This window comes from Podarcis tiliguerta, assembly GCF_965153285.1.
Source record: "Podarcis tiliguerta genome assembly, chromosome: 2".
Classification (NCBI taxonomy): domain Eukaryota; kingdom Metazoa; phylum Chordata; class Lepidosauria; order Squamata; family Lacertidae; genus Podarcis; species Podarcis tiliguerta.
The window spans coordinates 101503042-101528860 of NC_139535.1; the positions used below are offsets into that span (position 1 = coordinate 101503042).

General features: G+C 48.3%; 1 protein-coding gene across 1 annotated transcript; it reads right to left on the reverse strand.

Annotated features, from left to right (window-relative positions):
• Positions 1–1727: 1727 nt before the first annotated feature.
• Positions 1728–24068, reverse strand: DHH (desert hedgehog signaling molecule). The gene is made up of 3 exons (XM_083427812.1): positions 22636–24068; positions 5451–5712; positions 1728–4158 (listed from the first exon to the last, which is right to left on the reverse strand). Exons 1-3 carry the CDS (start codon positions 22942–22944, stop codon positions 3491–3493), a joined length of 1239 nt encoding a protein of 412 aa, XP_083283938.1. The 5' UTR covers positions 22945–24068; the 3' UTR covers positions 1728–3490.
• Between the last annotated feature and the right edge of the window lie 1751 nt (positions 24069–25819).

A 25819-nucleotide genomic window follows, 5' to 3' on the forward strand; every position in this document is an offset into this window, starting at 1 on the left:
TCACACGTCGTCCGAAAGCCCTGCATCTCCCACCGCTGGGTCACACACACCTGCTAAGGAAGCCACACTGAACCCACACAGGCGTACAGCAGCGAGGGGGGTTCTGCGGAGGAGAGGAAAGTGGAGCTAGACAGAGCAAGAGAGGACATCGAGGCAGCCAGACTTCACGCCCACACAGCCCAGTGTAAACAGTTGCCTCTCTCAGCTCCCGGCTCGCTCTTGACCTTCATTATACAAATGCCAGAGGCAGGAATGCGAAACAGGATCAGGAGGGTACGAAATGGTGGCACGAAGTCAAACCTCCCGGCGGGAGGTGACGGGGCACCCTCCCAGGCGTGACTAGCGGTGCCAACGAGGCAGGCTGCTGCTCTTCAGCAAGATGGCGAGGCTACAACACAATGGGGAAGATGGGCGAGTGCCCACTACATACAGAGACCACTTAGCGATTCTCCAGCATGCCAGGCAGAGCTCTCAGTCCTCGGCCTTCTCCCCTCTGGTAGCAGCAGGGGCTGAACGTGAGACCTCAGGAGCGGACCTGAGTTATGGCCTCATTACTGCCACCAGATGGGACGTGGGTGGCGCTGTGGGTTAAACCACAGAGCTTAGGACTTGCTGATCAGAAGGTCGGCGGTTTGAATCCCCATGACGGGGTGAGCTCCCATTGCTTGGTCCCTGCTCCTGCCAACCTAGCAGTTCGAAAGCACGTCAAAGTGCAAGTAGATAAATAGGTACCACTATGGCGGGAAGGTAAATGGCGTTTCCGTGCGCTGCTCTGGTTCGCCAGAAGCGGCTTAGTCATGCTGGCCGCATGACCCGGAAGCTGTACGCCGGCTCCCTTGGCCAATAAAGCGAGGTGAGCGCCGCAACCCCAGAGCCGTCCACGACTGGACCTAATGGTCAGGGGTCCCTTTACCTTTTACTGCCGCCAGGGTAAAGACAGAGGATGCACCCTAAGGAGCGAAGGCCCTTTAAACATGGCTGGTGAGAGACAGGGGTCTTTATCACACACAAATGCAAACAGTTCAAAGGCACCCTGATCCGCACTCTTACATGAGCTCCAGTGACCGCATGGGGCGAGTGCTGACCTTTTCAGCCCTAAACGGCCTCGGGCCAGTATACCTGAAGGAGCATCTCCACCCCCATTGTTCTGCCCGGACACTGAGGTCCAGCTCCAAGGGCCTTCTGGCGGTTCCCTCACTGCGAGAAGCAAGGTTACAGGGAACCAGGCAGAGGGCCTTCTCGGTGGTGGCGCCCACCCTGTGGAACATCAGATGTCAAGGAAATAAACAACTACCTGACTTTTAGAAGACACCTGAAGGCAGCCCTGTTTAGGGAAGTTTTTAATGTTTGAAGTTTTATTCTGTTTTTAGTGTTCTGTTGGGAGCTGCCCAGAGTGGCTGGGGAAACCCAGCCGGATGGGTGGGGTATAAATAAATTTATTATTCAACTGAAAATGGTGTAGGTGCAAGTCACTTGTCAGCTGCACTGAAATCAGCGGGACAGCTATAGCAAGCTCTGTCTGCACATGCGCTTTCGAGCTCTCCCATCCACAGGAAAACAACTGGATTTGGAACAATGTATGGAATCCCAGTGGCGTAGCGTGGGTTGCCAGGGCCCCGGGGCACCCCCTAACCCATGGACTGTGGTAAAGAGCAGGAAGAGAAGCGGCTTCCTGCCCAAGCCAGGAGCTCCCCCCCCCCACAAAAAAAATTATATTGTGACAGGAGTCAAAGGAATTATCTTTAGTAAAACACACATAAAAATACTATTTTTTTAAAAAAGGGAGGTGGGGAAGGAGACGTTAAAACACAGCTTACAAAAATAACTCCAGCCCTCGCAATCCTCTTCCTGGCAAAACGTCAAATTAATACCCAACACGAGACAAGAGGTGGCGACAGACCACACTTAAATTACTACTTTATAAATATAAAAATAAAAACTCTGAAGCGGCAGCTAAGGGTTACAGCAGGCTTCGTAAGTGTGAAGGAATGGACTTTTAAGTTTCAAAAGTTAAGTGTTAAGCTTGCCCCCACACCACAAATGCACAGAGAGGGGGTGGGGTGGGGGGGTGAGCTTCACATGAGGTCCAGGTGGCAGAGAAAGGGAGGGAGTGAGGGGGCCGTGGCTCCCCATCATCACAGAACCAGCCAGTTGCCCCAGCCTACAGCCCTTTCTCTGCGAGAGACTGGAGTCTTCCATCTTGAACCACTCCACCTTCCTTCCCATTGAATCCAGTGTTGTGACTTAGGTTAAGTCAAGGATGCCAGGTTAAAGTGACCCTGTGCACGCCAAGTTTCAAAGCACCCACAAATAGGAACCTCGGGCTAATTGCCCAGCCCTGTCTTCACACTACATCATTGCGGACGCACCTCTAGAATTAGGGGCAGCCAATGGAAGCCCCTTGGTTATTTTTGCATGTCTTCTGAATACTGCAGTGCACCTCTGGAGGTGGGAGGGAGAGGGCAAGGGCACAGACCCAAGTCATTCTCCCAGACCTCCTTGGCATGAGATCTCTTGTTTGTGCCTCCCCCCACCCTGGCCCCACTCATCTTTGTGGAGCGGCCGAAGAGCAACCTCTCGTTTTATGCTAATGTCAAGCAGAGATCGGGACAACCATCTGGAACGAGGGAAATCCACCCCACCCACTAAAAACCAGACAGTGGGGCTTACTGGCTTTGTGCTAAATTTAGGAGGAGGAGGAGGGACGGAGAGCGCCTTTCGATGTTTGCAAGTTCCACAGACGCGTCTGGGTAAAAGCCCAGGGCCTTCTGAATGCAGCCCACGACAGGCGCATTCAAGTCGGGCATTCCAAATCCTACGCTGCCGACAAACCCTTTCCCTCTCTTTCGCTGCAAGTAGTTTCAGGAGGCATCAGAGGTTTTCAACTTTTTTGGGTCCACGGCTCCCTTGAGCGACTACATTCTTCCTGCGGCACCTCTGTGGGGCTCAGGCGCCCAGTTAGGTCACCCCTGGCCTGCAGAGCTGGCAGCCTCTCACCCATTTTTGAGCACCCTCCCTTGTGGAGTGTTCCCTCGGCCTCCTCTGCTCTCCCATCTCCTTGGGCGTCCTCTGGGCAGCTGCCGCCACTGCCCTTGGTCTTTGAGCTACCCCCTCCCCATCCCAAAGAGAGTTGCCTCCTCACACTGCCCCACAGGGGCCTGGGAAGCAGCCCCTGGCCAGCCCCAGAGACACCACTCGCCTGAGGTGCTTGTAGTCAGGGCTGCTGCAGCAACAAACAGCTGTGCAGGCCTTTCGGAGGCAGAGATGCAAGAGGGCATCAGAGGAGGGAGGGGAGGAAAGAGGGACAGAGATCAGTGTTGCCCACAGCACCCCGACCATCGTTCAAGGCACCCCAGGGTGCCACGGCACACCGGTTGAAAACCACTGATCTAAGGAATCATGCCCAATAAGGCATGGGGCCAAGCTGGAGCTCCTTATCCTTGTCTTATGGCTTGATAAGCTTAAATCTGCCCAGCAGGCTGGAGTCTCTCTATGGGTGAAGAGTGTCCTGGCCCAGCACGCCCCATGCTAGCCGGTAGAGGAACTGTGAATACCAATGCATGCCCGTCTCCTGGGCGCTGCAGTTCCTGGCTTCACCTGTGAGAGGCAGCAGCGAGAGGAGGCGGTGAGCCAACCTTAGCGGGGCGAAGGCCCGATGGGCCCAATGGTGGCTTTCGAGGATGGCGTAGCAGGAAGCCAGCACCCCGTTCACCAGAATGGTGCCGTGCGAAGTCAAAGGGGCGTACACCCCCACACCCTCTTGCCGCCACACGCGGACCACCCGAGCGGGGTGCAGCTGGCGGCCGCCCGCCCGGTGCGCCAGCACAGAGTCTCCCACGCGCACCTGGCTGGCAAACACTGGAGAGAAGTCCGCCGTGTTGTTGGCTGGGTCCCGTGCGGCAAAGACGAGGTGCGAGGGCGTGAGGAGGAGCCGGCGGACGGGGCCGTCCGTCTCGATAGCCACAAAGGTGGTCCGGCGGTGCTGGTCCCGGTCGAGGAACAGCAAAACCTCACTGGGGGTCACCTGTCCACTCTGGTCGACGCTGAGAACGTAGTCCCCTCGCCGGAGATCTGAGAGGCCTCTCTTTTCGCCGTTCCACAAGGTCACCGCTGCGTCGCCAGGAAAACATCCCCCGGCACGGATAGCCATGGAGTTATCTAAGGGAGCAGAAGGAGATAATAAATAATAATAATTTATTTATACCCCACCCATTTGGCTGGGTTTCCCCAGCCACTCTGGGTGGCTCCCAACAGAATAATAATAATAATAATAATAATAATAATAATAATAGCTATTCCGCCTGGCCTTTAATTTGAATTCAGCCTGATCTTTTATTTCCCTTCCCTTCCCTCCCCTTTTATGAAGATCACCCGCTCTGAGACCCCACAGCTAATTCTCCCCTGGCGTCCTTGCTGGCCCAAGTAGGACCAATTCAGTTGGTAGGACCAACTTTGCTCCATAAGACGCACCTTTTTCCTCCTGAAAAGTAAGGGGAAATGTGAGTGCGTCTAATGGAGCGAATGGTGCTGCGAAGAAAGGTAGAGCTGCGTAGCACTCCTTCAGCAGAGCGGGAGGAGGAACGGAGCCCCCTTCTGTTCCTCCTCCCACTTCGCTGAAGGGACGCCTGTCTAGCAAAGCCGGAGGAGGAACAGAAGGGTCTCCTTCTGTTCCTTCTCCAGCTTCGCTGAAGGGGCCCTGCGCAGTTCTCCCTCTCAGAGGGCCTTTCCAGGCCTCTGACCATTTTGGTTGCCCTCCTCTGGACACGTTCCAGTTTGACAGTGTCCTTCTTGAACTGTGGTGCCCAGAGCTGGACACAGTACTCCAGGTGAGGTCTGACCAGAGCAGAATACAGTGGCACTATTACTTCCCTTGATCTAGATGCTATACTCCTATTGATGCAGCCCAGAATTGCATTGGCTTTTTTAGCTGCCGCGTCACACTGTTGGCTCATGTCAAGTTTGTGGTCAACCAAGACTCCTAGATCCTTTTCACATGTACTGCTCTCAAGCCAGGTGTCACCCATCTTGTATTTGTGCCTCTCATTTTTTTTGCCCAAGTGCAATACTTTACATTTCTCCCTGTTAAAATTCATCAACAGCAGATCCCTCTTGCTGTTCTGGCTTCTGGGATTCAGAATAATTTTTTCTTGTTTTCCTCCTCCCCAAACTAGGTGCGCCTCATGGTCTGGTGCATCTTATGGAGCGAAAAATACGGTAAATTTTTAAAACAAAAACACACACACTCTAAGGTAGCAAAAATGTCCTCAAGTTTGGTCTTGCTCCCGTTCCTTAAACAGTGCATGTGATACCTGCCCTTTCCCAAAACGGGAAATGCATCCCATAACCCTCACATTCATGGCTTCTTGTGCAAATCTCACTAATAGGATCCTCCTCTGCCACCCTTTTTCCAGAACTGGGAACCCCAACTTGAGCTCCTTCCTCCTGTTTACCTGCTCTCACAGACACGTGAATGTGCGCCTTGGACTCGTAGTAAACCCAGTCGAAACCAGCCTCCACTGCTAAGCGGGCCAGCATGCCGTATTTCTCCCTGTCGCGGTCGGATGTCGTGATGTCCAGCGCCCGGCCTTCGTAGTGCAAGGAGTTGGGCAGGTGGTGCCCGTCTTCGTCCCAGCCCTCCGTCACTCGCAGCCTCGTTCCCGGCCACATGTTCATCACCGCAATGGCCAAGGCGTTCACCCGGTCCTTGCAACGCTGCAGGAAGTAGAGGTGGAGGGAAACTGAACATTCATGCTTTGTACATGGGCGGGGAAAATGCTCTAAGGGAGAGACTCTGGACATCAGTCAAAAACAGCATTTTATATGCGGTATAAATACGCAACACCAGGTGGCGCTGTGGAGCAAAAAACTTTTCTATGCGATTTTAAATGGAGTTTTTTTTCCTTTGGTTATAACATTTAATTTATGACTTATTTATAGCACTGTTGTTTTTCCTTGTGTGTAGATCAACCCTCTGAAGGGGGAGCACATGATAGCTGGAAGCTGTTAGCTGCAACAAGCTTTTGCAGTTGGAAATCAAAATAACTAAGGAAGGCAAGAAGGTACCAGTTCCGGAATAGCTGCCTTCTCACCTTCCAAGCCTTTTCTCTGCTAAATCTAATTATCAAATGCCGTATCTGACAAGAAGGAGAGCAAAATAATCAGAAAAGCACCTTGCAATCAAAAGTGCAATTGCAGAAAGTTTTCAGGAGCCCAATAAGGTTTTGCTTTAGAACAAACACAATTCTGCTCTGAAAGCATTTGTTTATTTTCTTGGAAATATTTTCTAAGCAGCTTTAATACACTTTCCCCTCCACCCTCCGATTGCTGCGAGGTCAGTTTATAAAAACAACCTAGGAAAGCAAGCTTTTTAAAGCAGGGGGTGAGGGAGCCAGTGGGCTGGATCCTGGCCACTGAGAATTAACCATTAACTCTTTGAGATTAGCCTACCTCCTTCCTGGAGCAGCCATGTGGAAAAAAGCAGTTGTTTGTTACTAGCTGCCCTGAGAAAAACACATTCTGATTTGCTCTCTGGTTTTTAATTAACCTGCCTTAGTCTGTGCAGGGTGAAGAGTGGGCAGATATAGAAATTTTGGGACCTGAGCAAAATCCTGCTTGCTTTTCTTTGTTCCTCCGGCCACTACTTCCAGCAGCTCCCCCTGTAGGCCTAAATTGAACCAGGACCTTGCTCTTTAACAGCCTGTTTCAAATGAAATCCCTAAGACGCTTGTGGCATCTTAAAAACTAACATGGCTTTCATGGAGTAGAATCATCTTCGTTGGATGCATGAAGTTCATACCATAAACATGGTTTTTTAAAAATGCCTTTAATAGAGGTGCCGAAAGACTATTGATTTTGCCGCAAGAGACTAGCGTGGTGACGATAAACGCCATCTCCAACTCCTCGAAAGATTCCATCAATGGTGTCGCCAATTTTTTTTACACATCGCTTGGGAAGACAGGCAAACTAATGCCAGGGTACTGGAAGAAGCAAAGATCACCAGTGTTGAAGAAATGATTCTTCAACATCAACTTCGTTGGACTGGTTGTGTTGTGCAGATGCCTGATTATCGTCTTCCAAAGCAACTACTCTATTCCGAACTTAAAAATGGAAAGCGTAATGCTGGTGGACAACAAAAGAGGTTTAAAGACGCTCTCAAGGCAAATCCGGGACACCGGGTGGCGCTGTGGGTTAAAGCCTCAGCGCCTAGGGCTTGCCGATCAAGAGGTCGGCAGTTCGAATCCCCACGGCGGGGTGTGCTCCCGTTGTTCGGTCCCAGCGCCTGCCAACCTAGCAGTTCGAAAGCACTCTCGGGTGCAAGTAGATAAATAGGGACCGCTTACTAGCGGGAAGGTAAACGGCGTTTCCGTGTGCAGCTCTGGCTCGCCAGAGCAGTGATGTCACGCTGGCCACATGACCCGGAAGTGTCTTCGGACAGCGCTGGCCCTCGGCCTCTTTGAGTGAGATGGGCGCACAACCCTAGAGTCTGTCAAGACTGGCCCGTATGGGCAGGGGTACCTTTACCTTTACCTTTTTACCAAGGCAAATCTAAATAATGTAGGATAAACACCGACAACTTGGAAACACTGACCTGCGAGCGCTCCAGTTGGAGAACAGCCTTGACCAAGGGTGTCATGGGCTTTGAAGACACTCAAACTCAGGACGAAAGGGAGAAACGTGCTAAGAGGAGGGCACGCTTGGCAAACCCTCACTGTGATCAACTCCCGCCTGGAAACCAATGTTCCCGCTGTGGAAGGACGTGTGGATCCAGAATTGGCCTCCACAGTCACTTACAGACTCACTGCTAAAACTGTGTTTATGGAAGGCAATCTTACTCGGCTACGAGTGATCGCCAAAGAAGAAGAAGAAGAAGAAGAAGAAGAAGAAGAAGAAGAAGAAGAAGAGGCAGCTTCTGGGAATTGGGAGAGAAAAGATATCTGGAAAATTGCATCCATTTTCTCGCCATCACTTTGCAGAGTTATCTCCTGCGATGACAGAACCACAGGCATCCCCTGTAGTTCCAACCACATCCTTGGTCCAGTTATTACAGCACCCCCTGCTGGGACTAGAAAAAATGGAAATGCGTGGAGATAAGTTGTGTCACACAAGGACAATGCGTGAGCGCCTATCTCAGTTCCTAAGGTGAAGCCATAACAGTTAGTTTTCCAAGGGATTGGAACAAAAACAAGAACGGTTTTATCGCTTTCATTTGTGCTACCAGTGCAAATAGAGTGCTATCATCGTATCACGGACAGGGTGTAGCCTTGATGAAACAGGAACAACCCGTGCCAATATTCCCAGTTTGGGAGGGAGGGGAGGGTCAGGGTGATGGAAGTGGAACTGGAAAAGCACTTGTCCATTTTTCCTTTGAATGGAAATGGATTGAGCCTTCCATTTTATGGATTTTGTGTTGACAGCACAGCAGGAGAGTGGAAGCAGAGGTCACAGGATCGTAGAATTTGTAGAGCTGCAAGAGCCCCAACTATTAATTGCATTTAAAAGACAACACGAACAACAACAACAAGAACTCTAAAATCAGTGAATCGTCAAAACAAAGGCAGAAGGTGAACTGTAAAAATAAAATAAAAAGATCGCAGTTTCCAGGAGGACGATGCTGAAGTACCACTAACCCGTGATCTGCAAAACTGGAATGGAGCTAAATGTGCAACCAGATGCAAATCTGCATAATTTATGGTTGGCCTTGCCGCTTTTGAAGTGACTGTTCTTCCAGGTCTCTCCCCTCTCCTCCCATTGCCAAGTACATACAGTAGGGCTGCTACACATCTGGATTTTCCTGGACATTACTGGGATTTCAAAGGTGGAATTGACGTCCAGTGGGGAGGGGATTTCTGAAAGGTGGTGCTTTGGATCAACCAAAAATTCACATTTTTTTCCAAAAGAAAAAGAAGAAGAAGCTCAATAACTTGGGGGGGGGGTGTGTGTCTAAAACAACAACAACAAAAACTCAATAACTTTTGGGGTGTCCTAGTTCTTATTCTTTGAAATATGGCAACCCTAATATACAGCCCTAAATATTTTACAGGTATAAAACACTTATGGGCTATTTTACAAGTTATATTTTGTGCGTGCACACACACACACACAATACTTTTATTAAATTTGCAACAAAAATAAAAAATAGAAAACAAACAGCAACCGCCAACACAACAACCACAAACAGAGAAAAATATACATAAAAGCAATATCAACGCCATCAAATGGGATTCTCTGAATCCCACGACTTCCCTCCCCCTCGCTCCCCTGCTTTCTTAATTCAACTGCATACCATTTCTACTTCAAATTATTTTCCTACCTCAAATTTCATACATTGTTTATAAAATGACCAGTGTGTGCATACTTGAAACATCTTAGGTACATATCTTCATTGGGGGGGAATGCACGCAAGAAGCTAGACAGCATTTTAAAAAGTAGAGATATCACCTTGCCAACAAAGGTCCGTATAGTTAAAGCTATGGTTTTCCTGGTAGTGATGTATGGAAGTGAGAGCTGGACCATAAAGAAGGCTGATCGCCGAAGAATTGACGCTTTTGAATTATGGTGCTGGAGGAGACTCTTGAGAGTTCCATGGACTGCAAGAAGATCAAACGCATCCATTCTTAAGGAAATCAGCCCTGAGTGCTCACTGGAAGGACAGATCATGAAGCTGAGGCTCCAATACTTTGGCTACCTCATGAGAAGAGAAGACTCCCTGGAAAAGACCCTGATGTTGGGAAAGATTGAGGGCACAAGGAGAAGGGGACGACAGAGGAAGAGATGGCTAGACAGTGTTCTCGAAGCTACAAACATGAATCTGACCAAACTGCGGGTGGCAGTGGAAGACAGGAGTGCCTGGCGTGCTCTGATCCATGGGGTCACGAAGAGTCGGACACGACTGAGCGACTAAACAACAACAACAACACACCAAGAAGCACTTGTGAGGGTGCTGTGGCTGACTGTGGCTTCCTGTTCTGTGCACACTTGTTTTGCACTCCTGGGTTTCCCCTCTGCATCATGTGCAGAAGGGCACGTGCCATTCACAGGTCATCATGCAACCAGGGGCAGACTTTGGTCTTTCAAATTTCAGAAGCGCCCTGTGCAAGGCCAAAATTGCGCTGCCTCCCCCCCCCCGGGCCTCTCACTTTCCGTTCTGTTCAATTCACTAGGTCACACTCTTGCAGTGCCCTATGCTCGCAGCTCAGTGGGGTGGAACTGGTCGTTGTTGTTGTTTAGTTGTGTCCGACTCCTCGTGACCCCATGGACCAGAGAACGCCAGGCACCCCTGTCCTCCACCGCCTCCCACAGTTTGGTCAAACTCATGCTGGTAGCTTCGAGAACACTGTCCAACCATCTCGTCCTCTGTTGTCCCCTTCTCCTTGTGCCCTCCATCTTTCCCAACATCAGGGTCTTTTTCAGGGAGTCTTCTCTTCCCATGAGGTGGCCAAAGTATTGGCGCCTCAGCTTCAGGATATGTCCTTCCAGTGAGCACTCAGGACTGATTTCCTTAAGAATGGATCGGTTTGATCTTCTTGCAGTCCATGGGACTCTCAAGAGTCTCCTCCAGCACCATAATTCAAAAGCATCAATTCTTTGGCGACCAGACTTCTTTATGGTCCAGCTCTCACTTCCATACATCACTACTGGGAAAACCATAGCTTTGACTATATGGACCTTTGTTGGCGATGTCTCTGCTTTTTAAGATGCTGTCTAGGTTTGTCATCACACTGCCATAAATTCAGCCCCAAAATCATGGGAGGAGTGTTGCCAGCTAACCCACCCTTTGCCCTTGGAAGCCTTATAAGAAAGTTCCGCAGGAGAGGGACTGTGAGCAACATTCGGGGAGGGGAGTTTCTCAGGTGAAACAGCAAAGCTCCTTTGTTATTTTTCCTATTGCATTATGTTGTTTAAATAATCTTGTTATATTTATGGTATCGGAATATAGTTTTTTGGTATGTTATTATATTCACAACTGTTTTGCTATGACTACGAGATTGCTTTCGTAGCGTTTCCTTGAAATACATCCCTGTTTCTTTGTTGCAAGCCACTTTGAACCTGATATTTTGTGCGCACGGAAAAGCAGCATACAATGAATGAAAGGTTTCATCTGTTGCGTGCGATGCAGTTACACACATGCGTATGCACACACAATTCCTGTTACTTAAAAAAATAGCCAAATCTGCTTATATGAGGATAATTTTTGCGGTGCAGTTTGGCGACGTATAAAATAACTTGTTCATATAGAGATCCTGTGATCAGCATTAAGATGCAGTTACAGCAAGAGTAGCCCTATAACAGGGTAGAAGCTTTTTAATATGCAATGAGAAGCTTTTTAAAGTGTAATGTTTTATTATGTTTTTATATAAGAAGTTGCCCAGAGTGGCTGGGGAACCCAGTCAGATGGGCTGGGTGCAAATAATAAAATTGTTGTTGTTGTTGTTGTTGTTAGACTATAAGGCACAGAGGAAGGAAGGAAGGAAGGAAGGAAGGAAGGAAGGAAGGTGTTAAAAATGCAACTCCCTGATTTTCTCATGATGCAAAATTACAGCAATTTGAAACAAAGGTTTGAAAGCCAGATAAAGCTCTATGGGAAGATGATAAAAGCTGTGCCAGCCAGAAATTTTAACTCCTCTTCAAGGCAACCGACGGGTAGATTGTATGCAGCTAGCTCACTGCCTCTGCCCCATAAGCTCTCTGTCCCCCACCCCCACGGCTGGCAAACCGATTTCTTCCACACACAGACAAGGTAAACGTCTGGCCAAACGGCACGATCTCTTCTTAGAAAGAGGCAGGCGATGGAGATGTGAGCACCGTTCTAGTAGGGTGGTGCAGAAGAGAGAGAGATGGCGTTTAATGAAAGGGAAATATAAGCCTTATCTATGGTGAAAGGAGCGCGCTCGAAGCCCAAAGAGGAATGTGCGACACTTTCCATCGGCTCCTGGGCCGGAGGACAATAGCTGTTTTCCAGGCCCAGAATTACTCAACGCAGCGAGAATTCAAGCTCCTCGGGTAATAACAGCAAAATCATCAACTTTGCCACAAAGGACTCTTTCAGCTGCTCCACACCCCCTGCGCTGGTGTCAGTGCAGCGGAGGGGGAAAGGGCACCGTAGGATGTGTCATAGATGGGACCTTGCCGGGTTGACCAATCCTCCCCCTGCTACTCCCACTGGGGTTCCTTCAGCACCCAGCGAACAGAGCAGAAGGCGTCCAGACCAAGCGGCTGGTTTGTCTCTGCTGACTGTGAGCTGCAAGGAACTACGAAGCTTGGAGACTTGCTGGAAGGCCATTTGATTAAAAAAAAAAAATTGTCTCCCTGCCCACTCACATTCATGGGCCTCATCACGGAACAGACTCGTTCCCCAGCCAAAAATTATCCAAGCTGGCTTGGTTGCTGGAGGCTACTGGAGACACCTGCCCTCTTGTACATTTTACAGACAAATGCAAATCACAGAAGGTTCAGCCCCAAAATCTATTAGCCGGCTTTTAAATCTGTTTTCAGGATCTCAGAATCCACGTAACAAGGGATAAATACTACTACTACTAATAATAATTTATTATTTATACACCGCCCATCTGGCTGGGTTTCCCCAGCCACTCTGGGCGGCTTCCAACACAATATTAAAATACAATAATGCATCAAAAATTAAAAACTTCCCTAAACAGGGCTGCCTTCAGATGTCTTCTAAAAGTCGTCAGATAGTTGTTTATTTGACACCTGGTGGGAGGGCGTTCCACAGGGTGGGCGCCACCACCGAGGAGGCCCTCTGCCTGGTTCCCTGTAACCTCACTTCTCTCAGGGAGGGAACCGCCAGAAGGCCCTCGGCGCTGGACCTCAGTGTCTGGGCAGAACGATGGAGGTGGAGACGCTCCTTCAGGTATACAGGACCGAGGCCGTTTAGGGCTTTAAAGGTCAGCACCAACACTTTGAATTGTGCTCGGAAACATACTGGGAGCCAATGTAGGTCTGGATGTACAACAGCTCAGTTGGAAGAGCATGAGACTCTTAAAACTCTGGGTCATGGGTTCGAATCCCATGTTGGGTAAAAGATTCCTGCATTGCAGAGGACTGGGACTGAATGACCCTAGGGATTCCTTCCAACTTTACAATTCTATGACCCCCTTATGCAAGCCATTCACGCAGCTCCGGGAAGCCAGACACTTGGTGGTGGGAAGCCGGAGGGAACTACAAAAAACTAAATCCATGTGCATCGTGAGCTGAATCCAACTAAGGCTTCACCCTGTGGCGCTGTGGTCTAAACCGCTGAGCCTCTTGGGCTTGCCGATCAGAAGGACCATGGTTCGAATCCTCGCGATGGGGTGAGCTCCTGTTGCTCTGTCTCAGCTCCTGCCAACCCAGCAGTTCGAAAGCACGCCAGTGCAAGTAGATAAATAGGTACCGCTCCAGCGGGAAGGTAAACGGCATTTCCGTGCACTTTGCTTTCTGTCACAGTGTCCCATTGCGCCAGAAGCGGTTCAGCCATGCTGGCCACGTAACCCGGAAAGTTGTCTGTGGACAAACGCCAGCTCCCTTGGCCTGAAAGCAAGATGAGCGCCGCCACACCATAGTCGCCTTTGACCGGACTTAACCATCCAGGGGTCCTTTACCTTTTACCTAAATTTAAAGCACCAACATGCCACTTTAAATAGTAATGACTTCCATCAAAGAGTCCTGGGCGCTGTAAGTTTGTTAAGAGTGCCGAGAACACTATTGCCTGAACAAACCTACACTTCTCAGAGTCCCCTAGGAAAAGGGATTGATTGTTAAACTACTCTGGGAAATGAATAGGAGTTTCCTAACAACTCTCGGCACCTTTATCAAACCTCAGGTCCCAGAATTTTTGCGGGAGGAACGTTGACTGTTTGAGGTGGGATGAGACTGCTTTCAATGTACAGAGCAGAAGGGGCTTTCGCCCAATAAGAATAGGACCCTTAAAATTAATGGGCATAACTCATCCATTTCAGTGGGTCTACCCCCGACTTAGTTCAATAAACCCAAATGTAATAATTAAGGATCGTAATATACGGCGGTACCTCGGGTTACAGATGCTTCAGGTTACAGACGCTTCAGGTTACAGACTCCGCTAACCCAGAAATAATACCTTGGGTTAAGAACTTTGCTTCAGGATGAGAACAGAAAGGGGGGCGCAGCGGCAGCAGGAGGAGCCATTAGCTAAAGTGGTACCTCAGGTTAAGAACAGTTTCGGGTTAAGAACGGACCTCCAGAATGAATTAAGTTCTTAACCCAAGATACCACTATAATTAAAAACACAATTGTGGAGTGCTTGTTAAGACATCTCTGTGCTTTTTGCATTCATTACCCAAAATAGTGTAAAGTAGAGACAATTTCAGCAAACATGTCAGGAAATGGGTGTAATGTTCTACAGTCCTGAAAATAAAAGCAATTTTTAAATGGATGGATTGATTGATTGATTGATTGAATTTATATACCACCCTATACCCAGAGGTCTCAGGGTGGTTCACAGAATTGGAGATCAACAAACACAGAGAAGAAGCTAAAAGTTCAGGACAGGGTCCTAAGATGGAATATCGACAGCAGAGAAAGCTCTCTTCCTGTAACTTTTACTTGACGATCTTTTCTTCAGTGAGATTCCCCCCCTACTAATTGCTTTAGGATCACCTGACTCCCCTGAATACGACATAATTGAATGAGCATCAAAGGTAGACCGGGAGAGGGGATTTTAAATAGTTCCACAGATCTTATCTCTTACTTTCAAGAAGCAGGTTTGAAAGCAGGAGAGCCAGCACAAGTCTAGGTGGAAAGAGAAACTCCTTTTACAAAAAACCCATGTAAGTAGCAGTTTGAAGTAGCCTTGAAATTATTTTCATATCACAAGGGCAAGGCTGGCAGTCTCAACATGAGGCTGAAGACTCACTTGCACGTTTAGTAGAGTTGTCTTGTTTGCATTTGTTCACTGGGATCAAATTATTGAAGCCAGGGATGGTACAAACAGATTAAAAATTGATCCTCTTCTTAAATCATCGAGAAGGAGGGTTTCAGAGTTGCAAATCTGCTTTGCCTCTTCCCCAGATTGATTCTGTTACCATTTCCTTAATTTGCCACTGTCCCTATTTATTGGAGCAGGGTTTTTTAAAAAAAATAATAATAATGCATTTACTGGAGCTTTGCTCTAGCAAGTGACAGCATGTCTCCATACCGCTGGTGGTAAGGTTATAACACAGGGCCAGGGAGTCTTTTTCAGCCTGAGGGCCACAATTTTTGCTGGGCAACCTCCCAGGGGCCACATGTTGAGGGGAGGAAGCAGAGGTCAGAGAAAACAGAGTAAGGAATGTAAGTAGTACCTTTTGTACAGGAGAGCATTTTCCACAAGGCTCTAGAAGCCAAGCCTTATGAGGAACAGTTGAAGGAGCTGGGTATGTTTAGCCTGGAATAGAGGAGCCTGAGAGGAGACTGTCTCAAATGTCTCAAGGGCTGTCACATGCAAGATGGAACAAGCTCATTTTCTCCTGTTCTGGAGGGTAGGACTCGATCCAATGGCTTCAAGTCACAAGAAAGGAGATTCCGACTGAACATCAGGAAGAACTTTCTGACTGGAAGAGCTGTTCAGCAGTGGAATGGCCTCCCTTGGGACGTTGTGGGCTCTCCTTCCTTGGGTGTTCATAGAATCATAGAGTTGGAAGAGACTACAAGGGCCATCGAGTCCAACCCCCTGCCAAGCAGGAAACACCGTCAGAGCACTCCTGACATATGGTTGTCAAGCCTCTGCTTAAAGACCTCCAAAGAAGGAGACTCCACCACACTCCTTGGCAGCAAATTCCACTCTCAAACAGCTCTTACTGTCAAGAAGTTCTTCCTAATGTTTAGGTGGAATCTTCTTTCTTGTAGTTTGGATCCATTCTTCCGTGTCCACTTCTCTGGAGCAGCAGAAAACAACCTTTCTCCCTCCTCTATGTGACATCCTTTTATATATTTGAACATGGCTATCATATCACCCCTTAACCTCCTCTTCTCCAGGCTAAACATGCCCAGCTCCCTTAGCCGTTCCTCATAAGGCATCGTTTCCAGGCCTTTGACCATTTTGGTTGCCCTCCTCTGGACACCTTCCAGTTTGTCAGTGTCCTTCTTGAACTGTGGTGCCCAGAACTGGATACAGTACTCCAGGTAAGGTCTGACCAGAGCAGAATACAGTGGCACTATTACTTCCCTTGATCTAGATGCTATACTCCTATTGATGCAGCCCAGAATTGCATTGGCTTTTTTAGCTGCCACGTCACACTGTTGGCTCATGTCAAGTTTGTGGTCAACCAAGACTCCTAGATCCTTTTCACATGTACTGCTCTCAAGCCAGGTGTCACTCATCTTGTATTTGTGCCTCTCATTTTTTTTTTTTTGCCCAAGTGCAATACATTTTTAAGCAGAGGTTGGACGGCCACGGATGCTTTAGCTGAGATTTCTGCATTGGAGGGGGTTCGATTTAGGTGACCCCTGGGGTCTCTACAATTCAAAGATTCTGTGATACAAACACCCTTCGCTGTCCTCTATCCCGGGAAGCAAAATGAACTATCAGGGACTTCAGGGACACATTCCAGCCAGACATAAACACTCAAGAAGGGGTGCCAAACTGAGCCGGGTGGGTGGAGCCTGAGGCGAGGGTCCGTGGCTGGGGATAGGGTATGAGGAGAGTCCCATGGAGCAGAAACAAAGGCAGGGGGGAGATGCATCTGGCCCCTGGGTCTGAAGTTTCCCTCCCCTGCTATAGATTTATATATCTCAGGCATGTCCAACTGGAGGTTGACCGTGATCCACAGCGTCAAAACAGCCCCTCCCAGGTATACATACCTGGACTTGTTTTGATTAATGTCTGCAGGAGACTTTGTGGATATTTAAGTTACAATTAGAAAAATCTTAATAATTATTCATAAAGGGAACAGTTTATAAGAAGTAAATAAGGAGGCCAGATGCAGGATAAAGGAAGTCTTTTATTTGGTTGTTTGTATTGTTGTATGTTACGTTCACTGTATGTTATGTTCATGTTTAATGAGGGTGGATTTGTGTACTGGGGGGTGGGGTTGTGTTATGTTGTAAATAAAATTCCAATAAAAATTAAAAACAAAACAACCCCTCCCAACGTCTCCAGTGGAGGGTGGGCAGCGATCAACCAGAATTCATCGCAGGATCTAGCCATCAAGCACAATTGACACACTGGACATGTCTGATATATATCATCAATGATCCTTGCTTTATGTCCCGACTGTAAAACCATCAATGTATCACATCAGAAAGGAATCTTGATGCCCTCTAGCCCTCCTCAATGCCCGAACACCCTCTAAGTCAGGGGTCAGGAACCTTTTTCAGCCATGGGCTGGTCCACTATCCCTCAGACCATGTGGTGGGCCAGACTATATTTTTTTTGGGGGGGGGGGGCAGACTATATTTTGAAAAAAAATAATTAATGAATTCCTATGCCCCACAAATAACCCAGAGATGCATTTTAAAGAAAAGGACACATTCTACTCATGTAAAAACATGCTGATTCCCGGACCGTCCACGGGCCGGATTTAGAAGGCGATTGGGCCGCATCTGGCCCCTGGGCCTTCGGTTGCTCACCCCTGCTCTAGGTGTTACTGAACTATGTCAACCTCAGGCAGCATGACCTCCCCCCCATCCAGATTACAGCAGGCAACCATGGGACAGAAGCTCTCAAAGAGCTGAGAGCTACTGACAACTTGGGTCAGTGAGACAAGAAATGCAAGATTTTCAGAAGGCCCAAACAAACCAGGATCTATGTCCGATCTGACCTGGTTAACCCCAGGTATGACCGTCAGCTCCTGAGCATGAACAAAATACCTCCATAATGGAAGCGCCCTCTGGAATATTTGCAATGGAGCCGAAGCCCACGCTGTCCAGCTTCCTGTCTCCATTTAGGGCAGTCCTCAGTGCCCCAGAGGATCCGGCCAACCTTCCTGCAATTCTTCCCTTTGTTCTCTCAACACCCCCATAGCTATTAAACGTTAAATGCCGGCTGCCAACCCTCACCCACCCTGCCTTCGGGTGGCATGTTGTGACTCAGCAGCAGGAAACTGGAATGAAGTCAGCTTTCTATTCACAAAAAGGCGAAATGTCATTGTCCCATTCTCCCCTCCCTCCGCCGATGCCCTGACAAAATTGATAGACAATAAATAGGACCCTTGCAGGGAAATAGTATGGGGAATGGTATGCATTTTACACCTGCAGGATGCAGACATGATGTTTCTGCCAGGTTATGTCTGCTGGTGAAATGGTACTGCACAATTGTGCCTTAACAGTAGCACCCTTTAGCCCAGGAATTTGAGGCACAACTGCCCTGTTCCCAAGTTCCCTATTTCTTAGGCTACACTGATATAGAAAACACCCATCCTAATTTGAAAACACACACACACACACATATATATATATATATATATGTATGTATATTTCAATCCCCACCATTTCTATCCCTCTGCCCCAGTCTTCCATTTGAAGCTCTGTCATTTCTTTGTATGCTCAATTTAAGGTGGAGGCATTTAACTAGGAATATAGTTCTGCAAACATGAAAACAAAAACAGTTCCATTCACAGCTCTCCAAGCTATTGGGTCAAACAAGTTATATACCAATTAAAAGACGCCTGCTTCTTGGGAGAAAAGAAATGACAAACCTAGAGAGCATCTTAAAAAGCAGAGACATCACCTTGCCAACAAAGGTCCGTATAGTTAAAGCTATGGTTTTCCCAGTAGTGATGTATGGCAGTGAGAGCTGGACCATAAAGAAGGCTGATCGCCGAAGAATTGATGCTTTTGAATTATGGTGCTGGAGGAGACTCTTGAGAGTCCCATGGACTGCAAGAAGATCAAACCTATCCATTCTGAAGGAAATCAGTCCTGAGTGCTCACTGGAAGGACAGATCGTGAAGCTGAGGCTCCAATACTTTGGCCACCTCATGAGAAGAGAAGACTCCCTGGAAAAGACCCTGATGTTGGGAAAGATGGAGGGCACAAGGAGAAGGGGACAACAGAGGACGAGATGGTTGGACAGTGCTCTCGAAGCTACCAGCATGAGTTTGACCAAACTGCGGGAGGCAGTGGAAGACAGGAGTGCCTGGTGAGCTCTGGTCCATGGGGTCACGAAGAGTCGGACACGACTAAACGACTAAGCAACAACAACAACAGATCTGCACATCTTTGGACCGAGTCAAATGCAGCTCAGCAGCTGCATACTGTGGACTGTCAAATGCTCAAGTCACAAACATCACTCAGAGACTTTGGAGTCCGGGGCAGGCAGCAAAAAACTGTGGCACCAGTTGGCGTGTTGCATTTGGCTTCAAAGGCAGCAGGTTCTGCAGGTCTGTTCTGCCTAAATCAGACAAGGTGCAAAACTTCAGGAGGTCTTCCTTGTTCACATTTGCAGGATTATATGTTAGAACTGGGAACGAGAAAGGTTTTCACTGTGACCCAAAGGAAAGATGTTGGTGAGACCTCACACAAATGCAAAGAGACAGACCTCTACTTTTCCAATTTAAGACGTCCTCTAGGATCAGAGTGAAAGAGAATATTATTGTGTACACTTCTGAACTTTCCAGAGCACAGCTGAGTAGACAGGAGCAATAGGTTTCATTGTCATTAACGCCCGAAGACTAACTAGAACCAGATTACCAGTGTGGCTTCTCTTTCCCCCTAAGGATATACAAAGAGTCCTGGAGGATCAGACTAAAATGCCTTCTGCCTTTTCAAAATAGCCAAAGAAAATTACACAAGGTAGGCACGAAGACAGTACAGTGGTACCTTGGTTCTCAAATGCTTTGGTTCCCAAACACCAAAAAGGTACCATTGTATTTGGTGCTTTTGTTTTTGCTGTTTATTTTGCATTTTTGTTTTGGAGGCATTTTCAGTTAATTTGTTTTTGTGACTGTGTGGACCCCAGTTCAGCTATGGACTGATTGTGTGACTGCAGAAATCGATAAAAGCCCCCCATCTATACAATGACTATCATCAGTGGAGGTAAGAAAAAATATTAATTTTAATTTTCATCATCTACAATACTGTCTTATTTATTTTATAGTATAGTACATTGATTATTGCTTTCATTTTATGAAACAACGGTCTCGTTAGATAGTAAAATTCATGTTAAATTGCTGTTTTAGGGGTTGTTTTTAAAAGTCTGAAACGGATTAACCTGTTTTGCATTACTTTCTATGGGAAAGCGCGCCTTGGTTTTGGATCGCTTTGGTTTTGGAACGGACTTCCAGAACGGATTAAGTTTGAGAACTAAGGTACCACTGTAATGCTCTTCTGATCTGGCTCTCTGGCAGTGGATATCCAAAGGCCACTTAACTGCCTTTTAACTCTTAACTCTTAACTGCCTCTTAACATGGAGGTTCTCTAAGATTGCTCTCAACGGATAGTCCTGTTCTTCATGCATTTGTCCAATGCCCAATCTACCTATTGGCTACTGATGGGACATGACTAGGTTCATGGGTCTATCTATGGGTCAACTCTGGGTACAATCCATTGGATACAATCCAGTTTTTTAGTTATGTACTCTACAGCTCCTGTTTGCTTATGTCCTTTGTGTGTTGCGTCGCCTATCTGATCTGGATTTTGCGGGTTAACATGCAGAGATGAGTTTGGATTATTTTATTGCAAGGACATCAGGAAACCAAAGAGGAAAACAATGAGGAGGGAGTTGGAAATGTCCAAGGGAGAAAACAAAAACAAAGGTCAGGGCATATTAAACAATTAGGAAATTGGAGAGACGGCTCCAGGGTTGTTGTTTTTTTCCTAGTTAGAAATTGACCAGACTAAAATGTAACTCTCTGAAAGTTGTGTTTTGCCTGAAATGGGAGGTTTGCAAAAAAGAAAGAAAGAAAGAAAGGGAACAAGGTTCTCCTTTTCTCAGCCTGTCTCAGTGGCTTATCACTCACACTGCCCAAAACTGATTCATCTGAATCCCAGGAAACTTAAAGCAGGAGCTGGAAGCAGTTTTGTACCTACACTGTGCCAGTTTCAGGGACTGTATGAGGTCCTGGAGCTAGAGAAGGCACTCAGTATTATGCCCTGATTTAAACACACTCAAGTTTAACTTCCCCACCGCTTGATCAATCATGGCTCTTTCATGCATTCATCAATCTCCATGGAGAAAACATGTGCAGTCCATATTTTCTTTCCTACACTGAAATTAATTTATACATTTTACCCCCCGCCCCCTTTTCAATTTAAAATCATTCAAGGTGCCTCAAGATCATAGACTTTTACAGCACACAAAAAATAATAAAATGATGGCAGTTAAGATGCAGAATTAAAAACTTAACTTCAACTATAAAGTACCCTGAGAAAAGGATAGCCTGTGTGTGTTAAGAAATGAAAAAGTTGCTACGGCTATTAGTAATAATTAATACCAACAACAACACCTTGGGCTATTCTGTCATTCCTTGCAAAGTGTAGCAAACGTCTTGAGATAAGATGGTTTTCCGTACTGCAGATTAAAGACCACGCATTTCAGCGGTCATGGAATACGGTGTTCACAAAAGTTATCTGCATTTAAGGGAACATCTCTCTTGTGTGAAGAAAAGCCCTCAGAGCGCTTTCAGACACAACACTGAGACTTATCTCCTGAGTCTCTCTCATACTCTGCAACACATGTGAATGTTGTTTACGGCAGGGTAGAAAACGGGGGGAAAGCCATCTAAAAACCAAGAGTTCAGTCTGGCCACTGTAGGTTTTATGGGTGTGCACTAAGTCCAGAGGGTGATAATGTATCTCTGGCTTGATATCTGAATGCCTCAAAGGCTCTTTCCTCAGATACTGTCAAAGGGTGAAAAGAATGAAGGGGAGACGATTCACAGCTGTGGAGACAGATAGGATTAGGTCCTCATCTCCTTCCTTCACTAGTGGATATGCAAGATTTCAGATTAGCCAAGTGCTATAAACCTGCCTGAGGAAGTAGAGGCAGGTGACTCTCCCAGAGATCGGATTGCCCAAGAAGAATAACTAACTCCCTAGTGAACGTTCATTGCTAGCAATTGATCCCAGACACGGTGAGTTAGCAAATGCCACCTGCTCCTATAGGCTCTGTCCCTCTCCTTTCAAGGTCCCAAAGCCCAAGTTCCTGGCGGTGGCACAAAAGAATTAAGTTTGTTGAGGATCCCCTCTGAACCAAGTAGTGTAGTCTGAAAACAGCAGGTTACAACTCAGACCTGCCTCTGCCCAGCAGGAAAATCTCTCTCTCTCTCTCTCTCTCTGGATGAAACAGAGAACAGCAGAACTAGTTTATCTTAAAACTAGAGGTTACCTAGAAAAAGGCTAGTCTACAGGTAGCTACTGGTGTTTGATTATTTGAGCTTAAGCCCAGCTTCAATTCCTACATGGGAATTATGGGAGAGACCAGTGGTTAATACTCATAGAAAGAGATAAGGAAACCTGATGAGAAATCATATCCTCTAATGTGGATATCGCAGTGATGTGTTAAGTCTTATTCTAGTTAGTAGAGAGCGGAAAGGTGGTCAGCATATACTTACAGACACTGTGCTTTTATTTTGTTATTGCTTCAAATATATTAGGCCGAGACCTGCGTCAAATTAAGCCCTGGATGTGTCAAAGGCCCTCAGAGATCTGGGCTCCACCTTTGCCCAACCAACCAGCAGCACCCACCTCAGTCATCAGCCGGTCTGCCCCTGTGTTCTCTTCGTCCTTGAAGATGATGTCCGGGTTGTAATTGGGCACCAGGTCCTTGAAGCGCTCCGAGCAGCGTCCGATTTTGCCCTCTGCCTTCCCGCTGGCGCCCAGGGTCTGCTCCGCCACGTTGGGGACAAACTGCTTGTACTGCAGCGGGGTCAGGTTCTTGCGGCTAGACTGCTTGCGCCCCACCGGGCCCCTGCCCGGGCCGCAGCCCCGAGCGGGGCGCCAAAGGCAGCTGGCCAAGCAAAGCCCAAGCAAGATGGCAAGGCGGCGCCAAGCCATGGCAAGCCAGGTGCCCGCAGGGCTGCCTGGCCCTCTCTCCCCCCAAGCTCTCCACTCTCTCCCGTCAGTCCGCGATGTCCAGCAAGGAGGGCATCATCACCACCACGGCAAGGCTGCCTTGGGATGCCTTGGCACCAGCCCACACATGCAGCTGCCCACCGCTGGTGCCAACCAGAGCCTGCGCCAGCACGTGGATCTTCTCTTCTAACTCATGCAGTGCCACCCACCAGTGCCCATAGGAAAGCCTGGCTCCTCCCCGTGCCAAGCGCGCAGTGCCCCTTCAAGCCGGCCATCCCAGCCGGGCAACACCTTCCGAGGGCAGCCCGGCTCCCACTCCCGGGCGATGGGGCGGGAGGACGGCCGGCGCGACGCTGCCCTCCCGCCGAGGTGGCCGTGGCGGGGCACCGCAGCCGGGCTCCTGCGTCCTCCGCCCGCCTCCGCCTCCAAGCCCGGCCCCCGCGAACAGCTGTACCAGCGCCATCCCTCCTGGTGCCGCCCTGGGCCCGGAGGGAGGCGCGCCCTGCAGACACCCGCTGCCCGCCTAGGGCGGACTCCCGCTCGCGGGGCTCGCAGCGCCTCCGATCGAGCGCCCTCGACGGCGCAGCGCCATCCGGCTCGGGCAGCGAGGGCCTCCTAGGCCGGCTCGGGGGAGCCCTCTGCTGCCGAGACGGCGTCGGGGCAGGCGGGAGGCTCCCATCTCCCTCAGCGCTCCCTGCTAATAACAGAGGGCGGTGGGAAAATGGGGACGTCCCATTCCATGCCCTCCGACATTTCTACCATGAAAATAGGGGGAAATGGAGGCTGAAGTTGATGGACTACGCAGAATGAGATAAGTTAATAGGAAGGATTCGAAACCGGCTGGATCAGAGATTCTTAGAAGACTGGAGTAAATATATGAACTATTTGAAAAGTAACTGTGATGAACAGATTACGCTAGTAGGACTGCAAGAAGTTTTGTAAAGTGGATTAGTTGAAATATTGCAAAAAAGACTATGAAGAGAACTATTAGTTAATTATATGTAATACAGAAAGAAATGCAGAATAAGTGATGAAAACGGAAAATCATCAGAGGTGCTGACGGAAGTCAAAAATATTGTATGAGATGAGAAGTTATGTTGTGTGACTGTTGGAACTGATATGTTAAAAAAATTAATAAAAATGTGTGTATGTATCCCTATGAAAATAGAGATGTCCTAAGGAAGAGAGGGACATTCCGGGATAAAATCAGAAACTGGGACGGCTTCTCTAAATCGGGGATGTCCCTGGAAAACAGGGACACTTGGAAGGTTTGGGCACAGAAGCTAACTCCTAGGGGCTGTGGTCTCTTCAGTACCCCCCAATAAAATATTTGAGGGAACCAGGCCTCCCAAAGTTAATGGGCATTGTCATTCAAATGGTGTGTGTCTTGGGTGCCAACCTGAATAAAATATTGGGGGAAAACCCCACCCCACATAATTGATCACATGACACGGCTCTCTCTCTCTCTCTCTGAATGGCAATGGCCATTAACTTGGGGGGCTCAAATATTTTATTGGGGGGTCAAAGACTCCTCAGGCCCTAGGAATTGGTTCCTATGGTCTGTGCTCACTGCATCTTGTGATTATGTGGGGCAGGGCTTACCTGCCCCCCCCCCCAAATATTTTATTCAAGTTGGCACCCTTGACAGGGTGTGTTTCTAGAGGCCCAGGAAAGAAGCCACTACCATTCCTATCTTTGGCCATATTGGACAATCCACCTCCTCTTATTTTCAACCAGTTTTCACGCCAAGTCTTCAACCGACTTTCCAAGAACCACATTTCCTCCCTCACAAGAGGAAGGCCGGCGGGGAGCAGGTCTAGGTCACTGGGTCAGTGTACACAGCCAAGAGCAATCTGGGGTAGTCATGGCTTCACTTCCTGCCCTCTCAAGCCGGTTTCCTGCATGCCCGGATACATGGAAACAAACCAAACAAGGTCAAAATGCAAAACCTGTTCATTCTCTGCAGGCAAAATGCCCATCTTCCTGCCTTCCTGAGACCCCTTTCCCCTTGCCAGCCCCACACTTCTATTGCATGCGCCCACCACGTCGGGTGGAGCTGATGTGATGGCAGAGCAAAAGGCTCTCTCTCACACACACACCCCGCCCGAATCCAACCAAGGCCTGCCTTTCCGCTTACCTTCCAGCTAAGCATAAAGGACGAGAACTAGCTTCCCCCCTTCGAAAAAACTGCGCTTCTTATGAAGAGTTGGATTGTGATTATTATTTTCTCCTGCAACAGTGGGCAGGCAACCAGAAAACATTAAAGGGGGGGGGGACACCTTCTCCAGTACTGTATGGCTAAGAGCCAAAACAAACACAAAACACCACAAATTTACCCAGGCGTGTGTGAAGCATAACCCAGGCCCCACCTTTAAGGTTAATAATGTGGCATTGCAGGAGAGGTACAGGGACACAGGTGGCGCTGTGGTCTAAACCACTGCGCCTCTTGGGCTTGCTGATCAGAAGGTTGGTGGTTCAAATCCCCGCGACGGGGTGATCTCCTGTTGCTCTGTACCAGCTCCTGCCAACCTAGCGGTTCGAAAGCACACCAGCTCAAGTAGATAAATAGGTACCACTGTGGCAGGAAGGTAAATGCCGCTTCCGTGCACTCTGGTTTCCGTCACGGTGTCCTGTTGCTCCAGAAGTGGTTTAGTCATGCTGGCTACATGACCCGGAAAGCTGTCTGTGGGTGAATGCCGGCTCACTCAGCCCGAAAGCGAGATGAGCGCCGCAACTCCATAGTTGCCTTTGACTTGACTTAACCGTCCAGGGAGTGCAGTGAATTCACATAAGGATGCACAGAAGAATTGCTGCTCCCTTTTGTCACTAACGTGATGCATGACACAGTGCCACATTG